Source organism: Pipra filicauda, unplaced genomic scaffold, assembly GCF_003945595.2.
Source record: "Pipra filicauda isolate LSUMZ 115617 unplaced genomic scaffold, ASM394559v2 scaffold341_size774298_pilon, whole genome shotgun sequence".
Lineage (NCBI taxonomy): Eukaryota > Metazoa > Chordata > Aves > Passeriformes > Pipridae > Pipra > Pipra filicauda.
In genome coordinates, this window is record NW_024104467.1 from 307166 (window position 1) to 324214 (window position 17049).

The 17049-nt window shown below is 49.9% G+C and overlaps 1 protein-coding gene across 4 annotated transcripts in view; it reads left to right on the top strand.

Annotated features, from left to right (window-relative positions):
• Positions 1-17049, top strand: part of HIVEP3 (HIVEP zinc finger 3) — a 294820-nt gene that overhangs the window by 236225 nt on the left and 41546 nt on the right. For all 4 annotated transcript variants that reach the window (XM_039384239.1, XM_039384242.1, XM_039384241.1 and 1 more), the window contains one exon: positions 2296-2441. In XM_039384239.1, coding sequence (XP_039240173.1) covers positions 2296-2441 — 146 coding nt within the window. The remainder of the gene's footprint in view (positions 1-2295; positions 2442-17049) is intronic.

Here is a 17049-nt window from a genome sequence, read left to right on the forward strand (position 1 = left end):
ACCTGGAGAACGGTGGAGCCTAAATCCAGCCTGGAGCGTGGTTTGCAGGAGGTGTGGTAATTTCAGGGAAGAGAACTTGAATTCATGCCAAGCAGAGGAAGAATTTCTGATCAGTGGGAGTGAAATCCTGAGTTTAGTATTTAAAATACATCTGGCTGGCACAGATTAGGAAGTGGCTTGGTGGGTGATTAACAGGACATGTGTGGCAGCAGCATCAATCCGAGGCTGAAAGTTCACTTAACTCTGCTCCAGCTCTTTCCCTTCAATATTTACTTCTTTGTGTAACTCTTAAATTGTCAGTAACACAGCAGAAGATGTCAAAAGGCTCTGATATTTTGTACCATTATGCATGCAGAAGCTCCCAGCAAGCACTAGTCCTGGATGTGCTGTCTACATACTTGACTTGGGTTTTAAATTCCCAGTGGGATTTGCTGAGCAGATAATTCTGGAGGGACTGTGGGCACCAGCTGCATGTAGGGATGGATAAATACACTGTACTGGGCTTGCACACTTTGTAAATTCAATGAGATTGTAAAAGGGGATAGTAGTGACTGTATGATTTTGGCTCTCTGGTGCCTTTCATCTGTCTGTGTTCTGTGCTTTCAAAAGTTGCAATAAATAAACCTCGTGCTACATCTAGAAAGTCAATTGTTTTGTATTCCTCAGTAAAATTCCCACCCTGGGAAGGTTGTCACTGGCAATGTTCTGGCATTGCTCATCTCAGGAGGTTTATTTGGAAGGTGCTCTGCCACTGATTCCCCCCCAGATGTCTCCATGCCCAGGGACAGCAGCTGGAGACCATTCCAGCTGTTCAGTTGTTAAATGGTTCCTGGCTCTGCTCTGTCCTCACTGCCCTTCCTCCAGCAATTGCTGGGCACATCTGGGGAGCTGGGACAGGACAGGGACCATCCCAGGAGGCATCTAGGGAGGGTGTGTGGGTGTGACCTGTGGATCTGAACCAGCTGGTCCCAAGGGCAAAGAGCCTCAAGTGGAGCTCCTGGAATTGCTGGGCAGGTTTGAAGTGTTTGACCTCAGGGTTGCAAAGCTGCTGTTTTAGTGAGCCCACCCCTCCTCCTGCTGAGCATCCCGTGGTAGTTCCAGCAGCCTGATGGAATTTTGGATGTCTCCGTTTGAGCTGTTCACTCTGTGGCTTCCCCTGTAACCACGGGAGACAAAGAGGCTCCTCTTGGGTGATTCATCCCCCTTAAGATGAGGGCTCAGGTGGGGCAGGTGAGTCACCCTTGAGAGCTGCCACTCTTGCCAAGGGTGACCAGCTCTGCTTTAGACTTTCAGGCCAAAATCCCTCTAAAAACTCTGGTAAAAACTCTATGTATTATATATAAAGTGAGGATATGGGTAATTCAATTGAACATCAAAATGTGGTCTAAAAATGACCTGGGGTGAAAGGCAACCTGCTTTCCTCCTTCAGAGCTCTGGAGACTCCTGTTATTTGTCCTGTTGGGCTTTAGAAGGGCAGGATTCCCAGCATTTCATGCTCTCCTTGCTTTGTACAAAGCTAAAGAGGCAGCTCTAATGTTTAGGTCCACCAACTATAACAAAGAACATTCAACATGTAAGTGAGTTGTCAGTGCACGACTTAAACCTTGGCCTAAACAAGGCTTAGACACAAAAACCCCCTAAACAAGGTGGCAACTTGAAGAGTGAAAAAGCAGATTTTACCCTGGGAACATGTGGGGAGGTGGAGGATTATTTTCTCCCGTGGGTTTTGTGGCTTTCTCTGTACTGTGCCCTTGGCAACGGGGTTTCGGTGAGAGGAAATCACCCGAGAGCTCCGACTGTCGAGTGATTTATGTCAAGCCCAGATGGCTGAAGTCCAGCTTTGTGTGAGTGTGTGTGTATGTGGGGGGAAACCCAGGGGTTGAGGTTAAGTGGATGAATTCTGCAGATGCCTTCTCTCCAGACTTTTGCAGATGTAGATGTTGGAGAGAGGATTATCCAAGGACAGAGCAGTGGATTTGGGAACGGAGGTCCATGGCTCCACCACACAGAGTCACCCCAGCCAAGACACTTCTCTTTATCCCTCAGTTTTCCAGTTGGATAATATGGAGCCACCATATGCAGGGAGTGATTTAAAAACCCATAGCAGGTCACAGTAAATAGAACCCAACCAAAACCCAGAGGCATATCTGCTTGTTAGGAATGTGTCCCAATTCCTGCCCTCGGCTGTCAGGAGCAGCACCTGCAGGAGTTGCTGGCTCTTGCTGAGGCTGTTTGGTCTGTCTTAGAGTGATTTTGTATGTAATCATTGATTGTTTTGCTCTTTTGGGGAGATAGGTTCATTTGCCTTCGCTCCTTTCTAATGAAGGTCGAAAAGATATAACTAGAGCTGAGAAGGAAGAGGAGAAAAGAGGAAAAGCAGAAGAAGAGGCTCTTGTGACCAAACGAGGGGAGCCAGTCAGGATCAAGATCTTTGAAGGAGGGTAAGTGTCCCATTTATTTCTCTTTGAGTGTCACAGCTGTGTGGGAGTTATTGGTTACAGTGATGGCAGTGCAGGTGCCTCGTGGAGGTGAGCAGAAGGCCAGAGGTAGTTGGATTTCAGCCACTGTAAAAGCTTGGCCCTCCAGATCCACAGGTACTCCAGACTGCACTAATTCCCTGTTTTTGAGCTGTCTCTAAGTTAGCAATCACCTCCATCTCTTTTCTGAGTGGGTGTTTGAGTGAAGATGGGTGAAGAGCACAAATTCATCTTGTAGCTGTCTCTGATGTGACAGAGGTGTTCTCTGTATCTTAATCTTTCCAGAGCCTTCTGAAAATGATGTTGCTAATGATTGTTACCATTATAAGGAGGATCTGGGGAGATGTTTGCTGATGCCTGGGTTTTGGGTGGGGAACAAAAGAAGGGTTATATTCATGTGATTTTCATCCCACCCAACCAAAATAGCTCAAACCAGAATGGATGCAAGGTCTTAATTTGATGTATATCTTAAATCTCGGCTCCAGGTAATTCAGAGTCTGCCTCAGGAATTCAGCTCTGGTCTAATGCTACTGTTTATCGTTAAAAAATGCAAAAATCAGGTAATAATAGTGTGTTTGTGGGATGCAATGACGGTTCATCCTTCCTGTGTGTTGCAAAGGGGGGCCAAAGAGACGTGAGCAATCTCCAGCAGGATTTATCAGCTCTGCTCTTGCTGTTGGGTGGTCTTGGTTTCTGTGTGTTAGAAAAAGGCTTTAATTAGTGGTCGTGGTTTACTGCTGTTACCGGTTGACATTTGCTTTTCTTTTAAAATATTTCATTAGCAGATGATCAAACTGACAAACCAAAAGGGAAAAACGTTGCTTTGGGAAAGGAAACCCGAGTGTTTGTCCAGGAGAACTCACCTCTCCCCCAGATGTAGGGCCTTTGTATCTAAACCCAGCTGAGGTTTAGATCCCTCACGGTGAGGGGTGAATGCAAAGAGCCAAAGCAGTGCCAGCCTGTCACGGCTGTGACCTGAAGTGATTTAGGGAGGGGGCCAGGGAACGGCAGGAAAGCAGTGGAATGAGAAATTGGATGTGCTCAGTATGTTGCCATCACCCTCCTGGGGCAGCTGGGACTTGTGGGATGAACTGAGCTGGGTTTTATTGCCTTAAACCCAGGGGAAGCCTCTGTTTCCCTTGACTGGGTTGTCCTGGAGCTGTGGCTGTTCAGGGGGACTCTTGGATTCCTTCCTGGTTGTGATTAAAGCAGTTCAGCATTACTGTGACTGAAACCCCCCTGCCCCTCACAGAGATTGTGTGGGGAGGGCTCAGTGCTGTCCCTGACTGTCCCCCCCAGACCAGCTGCATCCCCACACCCCTGTGCTCCCACGTCTGCATCCCCCAGCACAGCCCAGGGGATGCAAAGCCACGTTTTCTGAATGGCAGACATGAAATAAAGCAGCTTTTCTAATTTGCTTCCTGCACAGCAGCACCAGGAACTGTGTGAACACCCTGAACCTGTGCTGGGTTTGACTGGAAAGTTCCTGGAGCTGGGATGGGAGACAGGATGTAGTGGCTGCTGAATACCAAGCACAGGCACTGATGGAACCCCCCAGGTCACAGAGATTCATTTCATGTGTGAATTCTGTAGGTACTCTCTGCTGAGGGGCAGGAGGGACGGGCTGCTCTCTCAGGGTGCTCCGTGTGTACCTGGTGCTCTGGGCCTTGTTCCCACAGGGTTTCTCCTGTGGAATTGTTCAGCCTCAGCAGCTGTGTCTGCAGGGATCACGGGATCCCAGACTGTGCTGAGCTGGAAGGGACCCCCAAGGACCATCCAGTCCAACCCTGAGCCCTGCACAGGCCCAGCCCCAAGAGTCCCCCCCTGTGCCCCAGAGGATCAGCCAAACCCTCCTGCAGCTCTGGCAGCCTTGGGGCTGTGCCCACTGCCCTGGGCAGCCTGGGCAGTGCCCAACCAGCCTCTGGGGGAAGAACCTTTGCCTGAGATCCACCCTGAGCCTGCCCTGACACAGCTCCAGCCGTTCCCTGGCTGCTGTCCCTGCTCCCCCAGAGCAGAGCTCAGTCCCTGCCCCTCCTCTGCCCCTGCCCAGGAACTGGAACTGCACTGAGGTCTCCCCTCAGTCTCCTCTGCTCCAGCTGAACACATCAAGGGACTGTCTTCTTGCAGTGAAGGAACAATCCTGCAGAGGAATCCACAGGGTGCCTCATGCTTTGTGCAAGCTCCCAAATGGATCAGCCCCCTTTTCTGGCCATCTCTTGAAAATGTTTTACAAGAAATGCACCATTCTCAAGATCTTATTTCACTGCCTTATTTTTTTCCTCATAAAAATTTCCTCCTTGACTCATTTTCCCCCTTGTTTATTGGTTTCACATGCTCTGCTGCTGGCTGGACCCATCCTTCCAGTGGGATGCAGTTGGTTTCAAAGCTTTTGAAGCCACCCCATGCTTTGTTACCTCAACCAAGGAGGGAGATTATGAAGAAATCCAAGTGTTCCCATAAAAGGTGAACTTGCTGCAGCTCTTTCAACTCCTTCTTCCCCTCAGTTTTTATTTCTTCAGAGCTCTTGCCTTTCTCTCTACCATTTTCAACACTTGCTTTTCCCTCTGTACAGTCTTGTGGCTTCCCCAGTCCCACCACTGCCTTTCCCCCTTTGCAACGTTCCTTACAGCACTTCCAGGACCAGCTCTGCTGCCTCCCCTGCTGCTGTCCAGTCTTCCAGCTGGAATTATATCTCCTGGCTTTCAGGGGAGACCAGAAAAGCCAAATTTCATCCTTTCACCATCCCCACTGCCCATTTTTAAGGAATGAACCGATGAACCTGCCAGAGGCTCTTGGAGCACTGGGGGCAGCTTGGCTTCCCTTCTCTCACCTGAAGATGTCTCCTCCCTGGATGTGGAAGTGGATGGTTCCTTTCCCTATGTTTTCCCACTGGGAAGTGTTTTGGACACAGCAGCTGCAGGTTCCTTGAGCCTTGACCCAAGTTCATGCTTGGGTTTGGGACAGGGCTCAGTAAAGCCAGGCTTGGGCTGTGCTGGGCTCAGTTTCTTTCCTCCCCCCTCTTTCCCTGAAGGAAGTTGTTCAGTCCCTGTGGGGCCATCTCAGCATGTGGAGTTTGGCCAGTGGGGCTGTCAGGAGGACCTGGGTGGTGGAGAAGTCCAGCTCCCCTTGAGTTACCAGCCAGTTCAGAACCTGCCTCCCTTGGCCTCCTGAGATGAAGAGAAAACCCTTTGTAGTGTCTCTGGTTTCTTGGGGACCTCAGAAGGGACATGTGTGGTTCTGCCTTGACTTTTCCATACTTACTGGAGTTGGGATCCACTGAGTTTTCTGTTGGACTCCTTTTTAAAGAACAAATTCCTCTTAGAGAACAAAGTCTGGACATCACACATAATTTCAGTAGTGGCTTTTTACTTGCAGTCATGACATTTTGTGAGAGAGAGTGTGTCTCCACTGCAAGCAGCATGACCTCTGTCCCATGGGCACAGCCCAGCACTTGACTGAGGGAGGTTGGAGTCGTGTAACACCCTCCAGACAGGCTGGACACTGCACAGGCTCCTCAGGTTGTGTTTGGGAGAACCATAAGCAGCCAGGTCAATGTGTGTGCTCCTGAAGGAGCCAATCAAAACAGCCACTGGCCTTGTCCTGAGGGATATTGTGGTGGTTTTGAGCAGTGAAAATGATCTTTGAAGGTCAAGCTGGGCAGCTCTGCTTCAGGAGAAGTGCTGGGATTCCTTGGTGCCTCAGTGTCACCTTCTCCAACTCCCTCTGGTGCTCTGGAGACACCAGGCCCCTTCTGAAATCTGACAGCATGAAACCAGAGATTGGTATCGACCTGAGCTGCCAGTGAGGGCTGGGATGGTGTCGTGGTCCTGCCAGGGGGATGGGGCCTGTTTGCTGTGCACTGCCATTACCACGGGGAAATCTGAGAGCTCGAGGGTGGGCTCGGTCAATAGATGTTCTGTTATTTCATAGCCCAAGTCCCTGTGCTTTCATGGGGCCCAGCAGTTGGGTTGTTGCTCTGGTTGATTACAACCAGTAGGGAAAGCAGGACCAAGATGTGGAAGGTTAAAGACCTCTAACCTGAACTGACACCCCCAAACCAGTGAAACTGTGTCAAAAGCAAAGCTCTCTTCGGAAAACTGTTCCCTTTTTTTTACCTACTTTAGGGAAAAACACTTATGGCTGTAACCTTATGATTGCAGACATGAGTCTCCTTAAAAACACCTCCCCTTCACACCATGCCATGTGTACAAATCCACACAGAGCAAGGGGAATTTTTAACTTCAGGAGAGATGTTTGTAGTGCTGTTGTGACCCAGAGGCTGCTGCAGTTGTTGGTTTCGTCTGACTCTTGGAGGAATCCAATCCCTTCCCTCTTTGTCCTCATCAGCAGAGAGTTGTAGGTTCCCCAGCCATGGGATCTTCTGACCTGGGATTTCAGGACAAAGCCCCTTCTGCCCAGTGCCATTCCAGTGCCTGGGGGGTGCAGGAGCTTTGACCATGGCATTCCCTGGGGAGCCCCAGGGCTGGAGGTGGATGCTGCCATGTGGCTTTTCCCTTTGTCTCCCTGCCTGTGGGGTTTTAGGCAGGACAGAGCCTCTCAGCCTGTCCAGCAAGAGGTTTTTCCCTGCTCCAAGGGAAATGGAGAAGCCTTGGGGCTGTTTTATGGGATTTGAGCATGACTGGTAATTAGGGGATGTGAAAGCCTCCCTCCCCCAGCTCCTCTCCCAGCTCCCGCCCCGAGGACTCCCTGGGATCTGTGGTTGGATCTCTGGGGTGATCTCACTCCATGTCTATGACCAGAGCAGCTCCCACTGACCAAGCTCGTGGAAAATCCCTGGCACAGCCCTGGAAAGGTCTTATTACCCCAGAGAAACCTCTCTGTTAAACAAGCAGAAGTTTCTCAGTGTAACTGCAAACCCCTGTGCTGGAGCTGCTCTCTGAGGGGATTTCCTTTGCTGCTCAGGGAGTTCTGAGAATTCTCCATGTTTATTTTGACAGGAGTCAGTTATTCCAAAGTTAATCCCAAAGACACTGATTTGAGCACACACGGTGCCAGGGAGGGAGGAATCCGAGCAAAGCTCTGTCTGCAGCACATCCAGCTGCACCAGGGACAGCAAAGGGCTGCTGCTCCTTCATTTAACACAGAATCCCAGAATATCCTGAACTGAAAGGATCATTGAGTCCAACTCCTGGACAGGACAAGCCCAAAATTTACCTGCAAACCTGCTTGAGACCTGGCAGTGAAGTCCCTTCACAGCCCAGGGCAGTGCCTCCAGTGGGAGCACATCCCTGTGGAGCAGGGCTGGGGTTAAACAGGAATCCCAGAATCCCAGACTGGTTTGGGTTGGAAGGGACATTAAATCCCATCTCGTTCACCCCCTCCATGGGCAGGGACACCTCCCACTACACCAGATTGCTCCAACCTGGCCTTGGACACTTCCAGGGATCCAGGGGCAGCCACAGCTTCTCTGGGCAACCTGGGCCAGGGCCTCCCCACCCTCACAGCCAACAATTCCTTCCCAATATCCCATCTCTCCCTGCCCTCTGGCACTGGGAAGCCATTCCCTGTGTCCTGTCCCTCCACCCCTTGTCCCCAGTCCCTCTCCAGCTCTCCTGGAGCCCCTTTAGGCCCTGCCAGGGGCTCTCAGCTCTCCCTGGAGCCTTCTCTGCTCCAGGGGAACCCCCCCAGCCTGTCACATTTGACTCCACTCCTGGATATAAGCAAAGAATTCCTGTAATTTGCATTTTGCAGTGAAAGGGGTTTTCCTGGGACTGTTTGCTTTGCATGGCAGGGAGAAATTGGAGAAACTGGTGTCCAAACTTTCCCCTTGGGTCTGGTGGTGCCTGACTGACCACTTTGTGTTAACTTGAACATTTTTAGGGGTTGTATTGCTGAATTTTCCCTGCCTTTGGAAGTGCTGAACAGACATTGCTGGGCTCCAGTTGAGCAGCCCTGGGGCTGCACAGCCCTTCTGAAAATCACAGAATCATGGAATCACAGGATGGTTTCATTGGAAGGGACCTTAAAGACCATCTCACTCCAACCCTCCACCATGGGCAGGGCTGCCTCCCATTAGATCACCCACTAAATCCAGTCCTGCAGGTGACAATTTGCTCTCTGAAACATGATTTTAAAGTCTCAAGCGTCAGCTTTTGTTTATCCTACTTTTTCAATAGCAAAGTGGGTGGGTTTTATAGGTGGAACCTTTTGTTTGTTTTATAGATAGGACTTTACAAGCAATGGAGAGCAGGAGAACTTTGAGTCCACCAGGGACAGCCCCATTTCCCAGGCAGATCCAAACAAGATCAACCAGCTTGGGAAAAGGGAAGAGCATCCCCTGAATTTGGTAATGCTCATGTGGAAAAAGATGTGTTTTAGCAGATGCTGCAGCTCTGCAGGAATCCCCAGCAGAGCAGCCAGTCCCCATTTCCCTCTGAGACCTTGGGGTGGATTTTCCAGGAGGTTTGGGTGCAGCCTGGAGGGTTGGGATCCTCCTGCTCATCAGGATCCTCCTTTGCACAGTTCCATGTTTGATTTCTCATGTCCATTAAAAGAACACGAGGTCTCTCTCAGAGACAGACATTTACACACCTCTTTCTTTTCATAGCACAAGAAAAACGCTTAAAAAGCTTTAAAAGCTCATCCAAAGGAGACAAGACAGAGGGTGGCAATTTAAGGAAGGACAGATTTGTAAATTTTACCAGTGCTGACAAGATAAAAGGAGGAATTGTTTGAAGAGGCAGGTTTGCAGTGAGAAAAGCTGCTTGAAAAATGCATTTTGGAATAACAGGAGAGAAGAATGGCAACTAGAGAAAAATATTTTCAATGTGAAAAGAATATAGGCTTTTTGCTGTGAAAAGCATTGTATTCGTACCTTGAAATGTGCTTAAAAGCCAAGAGGAAGAAAAAGCTTCAATTCAACTTGAAGCAAATGTTTTTAAATCCCCATAGTGTCTTCATGAAAATTTGGATTTTTCTTGTTAATTTGTCATTTAATTTAAAAAAAAATGTTTTTCCCTGGTATCTCAGGGAGAAGCAAAACGGAAAAATCAATTCTTTCCAGTGGTTTGTTCAGGAAATGTTTTCTTGGCTTAGGAGCTGCAAGGAGAGAACAGGAAACAGAGCTTGGGAGAGGAGGAAAGTGAGAAGTTTGTGGGCAGTCAGTGCAGGGAGCAACAGAGCAAAGTGTAACTTGCTGGACTCCAAGTTTGCACACTTCAGTGGGTTCAGATCACTGCTGGGATGTGTTACTGTGGGATCACAGAGGGGTTTGGGCTGGAAGGGAATGGAAAGATCTCCTTCTACCCCCTGCCATGGGCAGGGACACCTTCCAGCAGCCCAGGATGCTCCAGCCTGGCCCTGAACAAGGTCAGATAAGGGCTGGTGTGTCTGGGAATGTTGACCTGAAGGGTTCCCTTCAGAGGGAAGCTGTGGGGTGGCTCTGTCACAGCTCCAGTTCCCAGACCTGCCCCTCACAGCTGGTGCTCCTGCCAGGAGCTCTTGTCTGAGTGATCTTGGATAATGTAGAAATAACATCAGGTTATTCCCTTTAAACCAGGTCACTGTTTCTGCTGGGAGCAGCTCCTGGTTGTACAACCACGACTGAAGCTTCGTGCAAGATCCCAAATGTTGTAACCGTGGAATCACAGCCTGGTTTGGGTTGGAAGGGACCTTAAAGATCATCTCATTCCACCCCCTGCCATGGGCAGGGAATGTTGTCCCTTTGGGCTTGAAGCATTGATATTTTCCTTGCCTTTGTGACCATATGTGCAGCCTGGGAGTCGTTCTGAGCATCCCTGCAGGGTCTGTGCAGTGCAGCTCAGCACCAGGCACAGTCCACCTGCCTCCTTCAGCTTCCCCTTACGGATGTGGGTGAAAAATCCCATTAAATCCTGCATGTCTGAGTCAGTGAGCACTGCCCCACTCCCAGCTCTCCTCTCTCATCCCTTCCCCAGGATGAAAACACCCTTGCGAGGCGAGGCCCCCTGTGCTCCTCGTGCTTTGGGTGCAGGGATGGGTGGCCAGGCTTGGCTCTGAAAGGCAGGATGTCCCCATGTGCCCAGGCTCAGAGCTTTCCTTCCCCACCAGCTGTGCTTGTGCTGAGCAGTTCCTGAACAGGCTGTTCCTTGGCCTCCTGAGCAGATCCTGGAGACAGCAAGTGCTGCTTGGACTTGGGGATGGTGGGTTTGTGACTCACCAGGACTCTTGGATAAGTCATTCTCCAGTCAACACTTTGATTTCCTTGTTTCTGAGGGGACACACAAACTCAGCTCCTCCCGAGCCTGATTATTTTATGCCTTTAAAATGTCTTAATATTCCTCAGTGGGAATTGTTGGCGTTTCCTGTGTTGTCTCGTCGCTTCACTTGACAAATTGGGTTCATTCTGCAACTTATTTCTGCTTTCCCAGGAAACCTGACAAACTGCCTGGTTTTCTTTGGTATTTTTTCTCAATTATTCCTGCCAGTGCATCCAGGCCTCCCTGCCATGTCCTGCTGGCAGAGCTCCTGAGCTTGGTGCTAATTTCCCACAGCCAATTATTAAAAAATGTTATCTCCAGTTTCCTGCCTGACCCTGTGTGGGATGATCAGCTTTCTGCAGGGATTTCCTTCCTCCCATGCACAGAACCACTCCAGGGGCTTTTCCTGGGGGACGTGGTTATGGTGGAGCAGAGGCTGAGTGGGATTCACTTCTCCACATTGTCCATGTCCCTGCTGAGTGGGATTCACTTCTCCACATTGTCCATGTCCCTGCTGAGTGGGATTCACTTCTCCACATTATCCACGTCCCTGCTCCCTCCAGTAACTCTGCTTTGACCTCTGTTTCCTGCTTATTTGAGCTCTTTCAGACTGGATGAAAAGTATTACATTTTGTACCACTTTAACTGTTTACTATTTTCTAAATATTACTTTTTTAATATGCATCTTCTTTTTCTGTACTGATAAATATCAGGTGTGAAGAGATGTGGAAGGAAAAGGATGAAGCCCATATTTGGTCCCTGGGGGGAGGATGATGCTTTTCCTGAGCCCAGCATTCCCAATGGTTTTCCCAGCCCCTTCTTCCCCTCACCATGACTTTTATCTTCTCTGTGTGACACAAAGACAAGAATTCCTGTTTGGTTTCAGTTCAAATCAAGACTTAACAAATGGAATCAAGGAAGAAAATGCCTTTGCTGCCTCACCCAGGTGCCTGGGGTACCTGGCCAGGACTCACCTGCCTTTCTGTGTCTTATTTGGGGAATGAAGGGTGTTCCAGCTGCCAGGCTGGTCACCTCCCATTGGAGCACTCAGTGAATTTAAAATCTACTAATCACTGCATTTTTTTCAAGCAATTCCTTTGCTTTTAACATCTTGTAAATCCAGGGATCAGTCCAGATAAAGAAAAGCAGCTCCTACTCTGAGCTGGACGCACAAGTGGGTTCCTGGGGTAGGACAGAGCAGGGTTTTCCTTTCTTCTTCGGTGGAAAGATGAATTCAGGTCACTGTGAGCAAAGAGGCAGAAAGGGAGCCCTGCCTTTCTTGGGGAATCTCTTCCATGCCAGAAACTCGTGGCCCTGGAGAGCACCCAAGTCATCCCTTTGCAGGAATGGGAGCACAGTCAGGGATGGCAGCAGTGGGGGTTCCATCTCCAGACCTCCTGTCTCTCCTTGGGGCTGGTCCCACCATCCTGTGCTGCCTCTTTCCTGGCCCCTCGTGTGACTCCATCTCATTCCTGGGACTGGGGTTTGCTCAGGAAACTCCCTGTGCAAAACTCTGGGGTCTTTCTCCATGGTGAGGCCAAATTTATGGGGTCTGAGAGGAGGAGAAGGTGACCCTGGGGGAGATGACCCTGCCACCCCAGGTGAGGAGAGGCTGAGGGTGTAACTTCTGTGCTGACAAGCTTTTTATACCAGAGAATTATAAACCAAAATGGACAGAGAACATTTGGGCCAGAAGTGCCAGTGGGTGCTAAAGGTGCAGGGCTGGGGGCAGAGCAGAGCTGGGCATGAGAGAGGGGACAAAACAGGACATTTAAGAGCAGACACGGGGACAGACAGCATTTCACAGTGCCCTGATCACACAGGGAGGGGGAAGCCAGTGGAAAGGAAGAGATTTGATCAGACAGACAATTTTGGCAGCTGAACAGGGATGGAGGGAGGTGGCAATTGGTTGGAAGGTAAGAGGTGGCAATTAGCCAAGCAGGAGAGGGGCAGGCTGGAAGATCTGAGCTCTCACAACAAAGAGGGAGGGTGTGAGGTGAGACAGGAGTGGTACAAGCTGCTCCAGCAGAGAAGTGAAGAGCCTGAGGGTCAGAGCTGATGCAGGACAGGGAAATGTCCCACTTCCAGGAACCAGGGACCAGCTTCATGGCACTCCTGGGGTTTGTCTTTCCAGGGGTGTCTCTGCCCTCAGTATCTTCAGAGTAAACAATATTATTCCGATTTATTAAAAGGCATTTGGACACTTTCCCTTGTCAGGGGTTTGAAACTGGTAATGTAGAAGGATTTGTGTGGAATTCTGCAGTGGGTCCGTGGTCACCTGGGCTGTCCTTCCTCATCCCAGATTCCCAGGAATGACACAATGTCTTATTCTGAGGCTCTGGGTGACGTGGGCCAAATGTCTGGAATAATAAGCTCTCTTTGTTAACAGATTATTCATGGCCTATTCACGTGGCAAACATCCAGAGTATGGGGTTTTCACTTCATTGATTCAGCGACACGATCCCGGCAATTAATTCATTGGAAAATTGGAGAAGGCAAACATTTTTATCAGATTTACTCAGGATTAGCCAGTTCTCAACATCTGCAGATGCAGGCAGCCTGTCCTATAGAGAACTGTGATTTATAGGAGGCCTTTAACAGATTCCAAGTGCTGTGCAATCAATTAGAAACCTGAGGTTCAAACAGACAGCCCCAGACCTGTCTGCCTGTTCCTCAGTCCTTGCTCCACGGGCAAATGGCAGGAAAAGGACTCTGGGAATATAATACTTTTTGGGACTTCCTTTTCTGTCACTTCCTAATGATGAAAACACTACTTTGAGGAGACAGGTCTCATCTCAAGGCAGATGTTAATTTGATTCCTGTTTGGTGTTTTTTAGTTTGGTGGTTTGGTTTTTTTCCTCATGTTCCCAAATGTGGATTTTCAATTCTCTTTAGTATCAACCACCAGAGAATCCCAGTGATGACAGATGGGATGTGAAATTCTTGGGAACATTATGAAAGATGGAAATGATAAAGCTCTGCGAGTAAAGTGTCTAAATCATGTTTTCAAAAAAGGACATGAATTTAGGAGTGTACATCCTGTGAAATCCATTCCACTGCCTGGGTGCTCACCCAGGGGGGGACCACGTCCCTGGGTCTGGGAACAAAGCAATTCCCAGTCCCAGTTTGGATTATAAATTTTACTTCTGGGAAAGCTTTACTTTTTTTGCGTGTTTGGAAGTGAGCACACGAGTCACACTGACGGGAGGCTGCTCGGAAGGACTGAGTAAAGCGAGTTACAAACCTGAGCAGTGGGACTGTGAGCACCAGATCCTGCATTTGAGAAAGATTTTCCAGTTCTTCCCAGTTTGTTGCTGAAGGAGAGCGGGTTGTGCTCCATCCTGACATAGCCCAGGATGTAACTGGATCTCTGCTGGTTGGGAATGTCATCCTTCCCAAGCCAGGGAGGAGCAGTGCTGGGGAGGGAAGGTGAGGTCATTGCTCCCCGTGGGACACTGGGGAGAGGTTGGAGAGGCTGTGGGACGTGGCAGGAGCAGATGGGAAGAAAACCAGTGGGACCAGAGAGAGTTGGGCCGAGGCTGCTGCTGCTCAGAAACCCAGGGAGCTGCTGGAGGCAAAGATCCAACTGCAAGGACGTGGTGGGCAGGGCTCCATAGAAACTTGATTTTTTTAATATCCCATCTTCCCAAGTTGCTTTTCACTGTTCAAAGGCCACTCTTCCTTTTCAGTTGTAGTCATTGTTGGAGGAGTTGCTCCCCAGGGATGTGTTGCAGGCAGATTCATCTCCAACCTGTGGCCAATCTCAGCCCTGTGACCTCTGGCTCCCGGAGTGCTCCAAGGCAGCTGCCAGCCCAGCTCATTTTCTCCAGGCTGGAGGAGTCAGGAAAAGCTGGGATTACTCACTGCAAGTGTTTAAAGCCATTTCCTTGTCCTGGAGGACCTGCTGCTGCTCAGGCAGTTACACAGAATCAGCTGAATGGTTTCTTCAGTGAAAGAAGCCATGTGAGAGATTCATGAGTATGTGTTAAAAAATATTAACTCAGCCCAACTGTAACTGCAGGTTTCTTGGTCTGCAGAACCTCAGACAAAGGAGAATGTGCCCTAATAAGATATTTTTTCTGGTCATCTTTGCTGCTCTTACTGATGTAGAGATAAGACTGAAGAATTACAAGATTTTTAAGATGGAAGAGGGGGAGATTACGGGGTCTTGCCAAACTCTTCTGGTGGTGCTCACCTGGTTTCTTGGAAATTCCTGTGCTTCTGAGTGTTTGTGTGCTCGTCTCAACTTTATTCCCAACTTGGCCTGTTTGACATAAGGGAATAATCACATGTAGCCAAGTTTTTATAAACCTTTCTGTTTGTTGGGTGCTTTGGCTTCTTGCAGACCCCAGACATGGCTGGTCTGTGGAGCTCTGGGCTGGATTTGTGGAGCTCTGGGCTGGGTTTGTGGAGCTCTGGGCTGGGTTCTGTGGGCTCTGGGCTGGGTTTGCAGAGCTCTGGGCTGGGTTTGCAGACCCCAGACAGGGGTTCGTGGAGTTCTGGGCTGGGTTTGTGGAGCTCTGGGCTGGGTTTGTGGAGCTCTGGGCTGGGTCTGTGGGCTCTGGGCTGGGTTTGTGGAGCTCTGGGCTGGGTTTGCAGCACAGTAGCGGCGCTTTCAAAGAGCAAATATTTCTCCCAGATGTTTCAGCTCAGCACTAAACCCGTGGTTTTCAACGTTTGTGAATGTCTTGCCATTCTTATTTAAACAAACTGTTTGATGGCAGAATTATGGGGGGTTTAAGGCTGCAAGAACCTGAGCACTTGCACTGCTCTTCTGGCTGGTTCAAGCCCAAAGAGCCCTTCCAAGAGTGGAGTCATCAGCAAAACTTTGCTCTGAGGGGTGTCAGCAAACTGGTCTGGGTAAAATAAGAAAGTTCTCAGATGGGAGCTGAGCAAAGACCTTCAAAAATCCAAAATCCATCCCCTCTGCTTGGCAGGAGAGCTGCTGTGGGCTGAGAGACCGGGAGGCTCTCAGGGAACTGGAGTTGGTCACTGGGGAGGTCCCTGCTCAGGTGTCGTGGGGTGAAGTGCTGCTGGAGAAATGCAGCAGAGAAAAGGGAGCCCTGGGGACTTTAGGCTGAAGGTCGAGCAGGTTTTTCACCAGAGTTCAGTAGAGCCAAGTAATGTGTGTTTTGGTGTGTGGTTATTCAGGCTTTCCAATGAAGGGGGGATGTTGTTTTGTGCAGGGCTCTGTTACTGCCTTGGCTTGTGGATGTTTTCCTTCTTTCCTAAAATGTTGAGAACCACAGTGAGGTGTGTGAGAATGCAGGGTCACAGCACAAATAAAGGATAATTAGTCCCAGGCTGGGAACAGCTTTGAGTTGTAGAGCTGCCACATGCTGGTGTTGCTGCAAAGTATCCTTAAGAACAAGAATTTATTATGAATTCAGCTCTTCCTGGGATGATCTAAATTTGTTGAGCTCAAAGCTGAGCCCATCCTCAGAGCACCTTCTGAGGTGCTGAGCAATGGGCACAACTCATTGCACTCATTAGGAACTGAGGGTGTTTGTGCCTGTGCAAATCACACCTCTGGGGGGTGTCACTGTGTGAGGTTTATGAGGTTTGTAGGAGCCCTCACAGTATCCAAGAAAGAAAACTGTGACCCTCCTGCATGGCTGCACCCTTAACACTGCTGGTAAATTCAGAAAGTGCTAAGACACTGTAAAGGGCGCTTGGAGGTGGCACAGCCTATGAAAACAGGAGAGCTCTGGGAGCCAGAGATACCCTGGGAGCTGCTGTGAATGTTGGCAACCTCCAGCTTGGCTTTCCCAGCACAGGAGTCACGGGAATTCCTGACCCTGCTTTGCTGTGCTGTGCTTGCAGCACAGCTCCCCGGGCACAAAACACACTTGGGTCTCTCTGCTGAAGCTCTGGGAGGTTTTATTTCTTTCAGTGAGGAGCATCAGGCTAAAATAGCTGCTAACTCTGCCCCCCTCCTTCAGAAGAGGCCTTTGTGGTCTCCCACTCCTGCCAGGAACGCTGGGGAGCAGAGGACGTGTCAGCAGGAACAGCAGCCAGTTATTGCTGCACACACAGTCCCTGTGGCCTCCCTGCCTTCCCCTCAGAGGGGTGAGTCACGTCAGCAGAGCCTCCAGCAGCCCAGGTCACCTCTGGAGCAGCAGGTTCGTGACCTGGGCCCGGGATCGGGCGGCTCCGGGTTCCTGCTCGGATGGTCCCACCGAGGGAACCCCCGGCTGGATGGAGATCCCCCGAGCCTGGTGGGGTTGGCAGCCTCCTGCCACTCCGTGATTACCTGAGATGAGTGGGTTGGAGGAGGAGCCACCTTGGATCCTTGCAAGGTTTAGTGTTGCCTCAGCTCCAGGGGCAGCACGTCCTCCAGCAGAGCCTCAGCTGAGGCAAAGCCACACATGGCA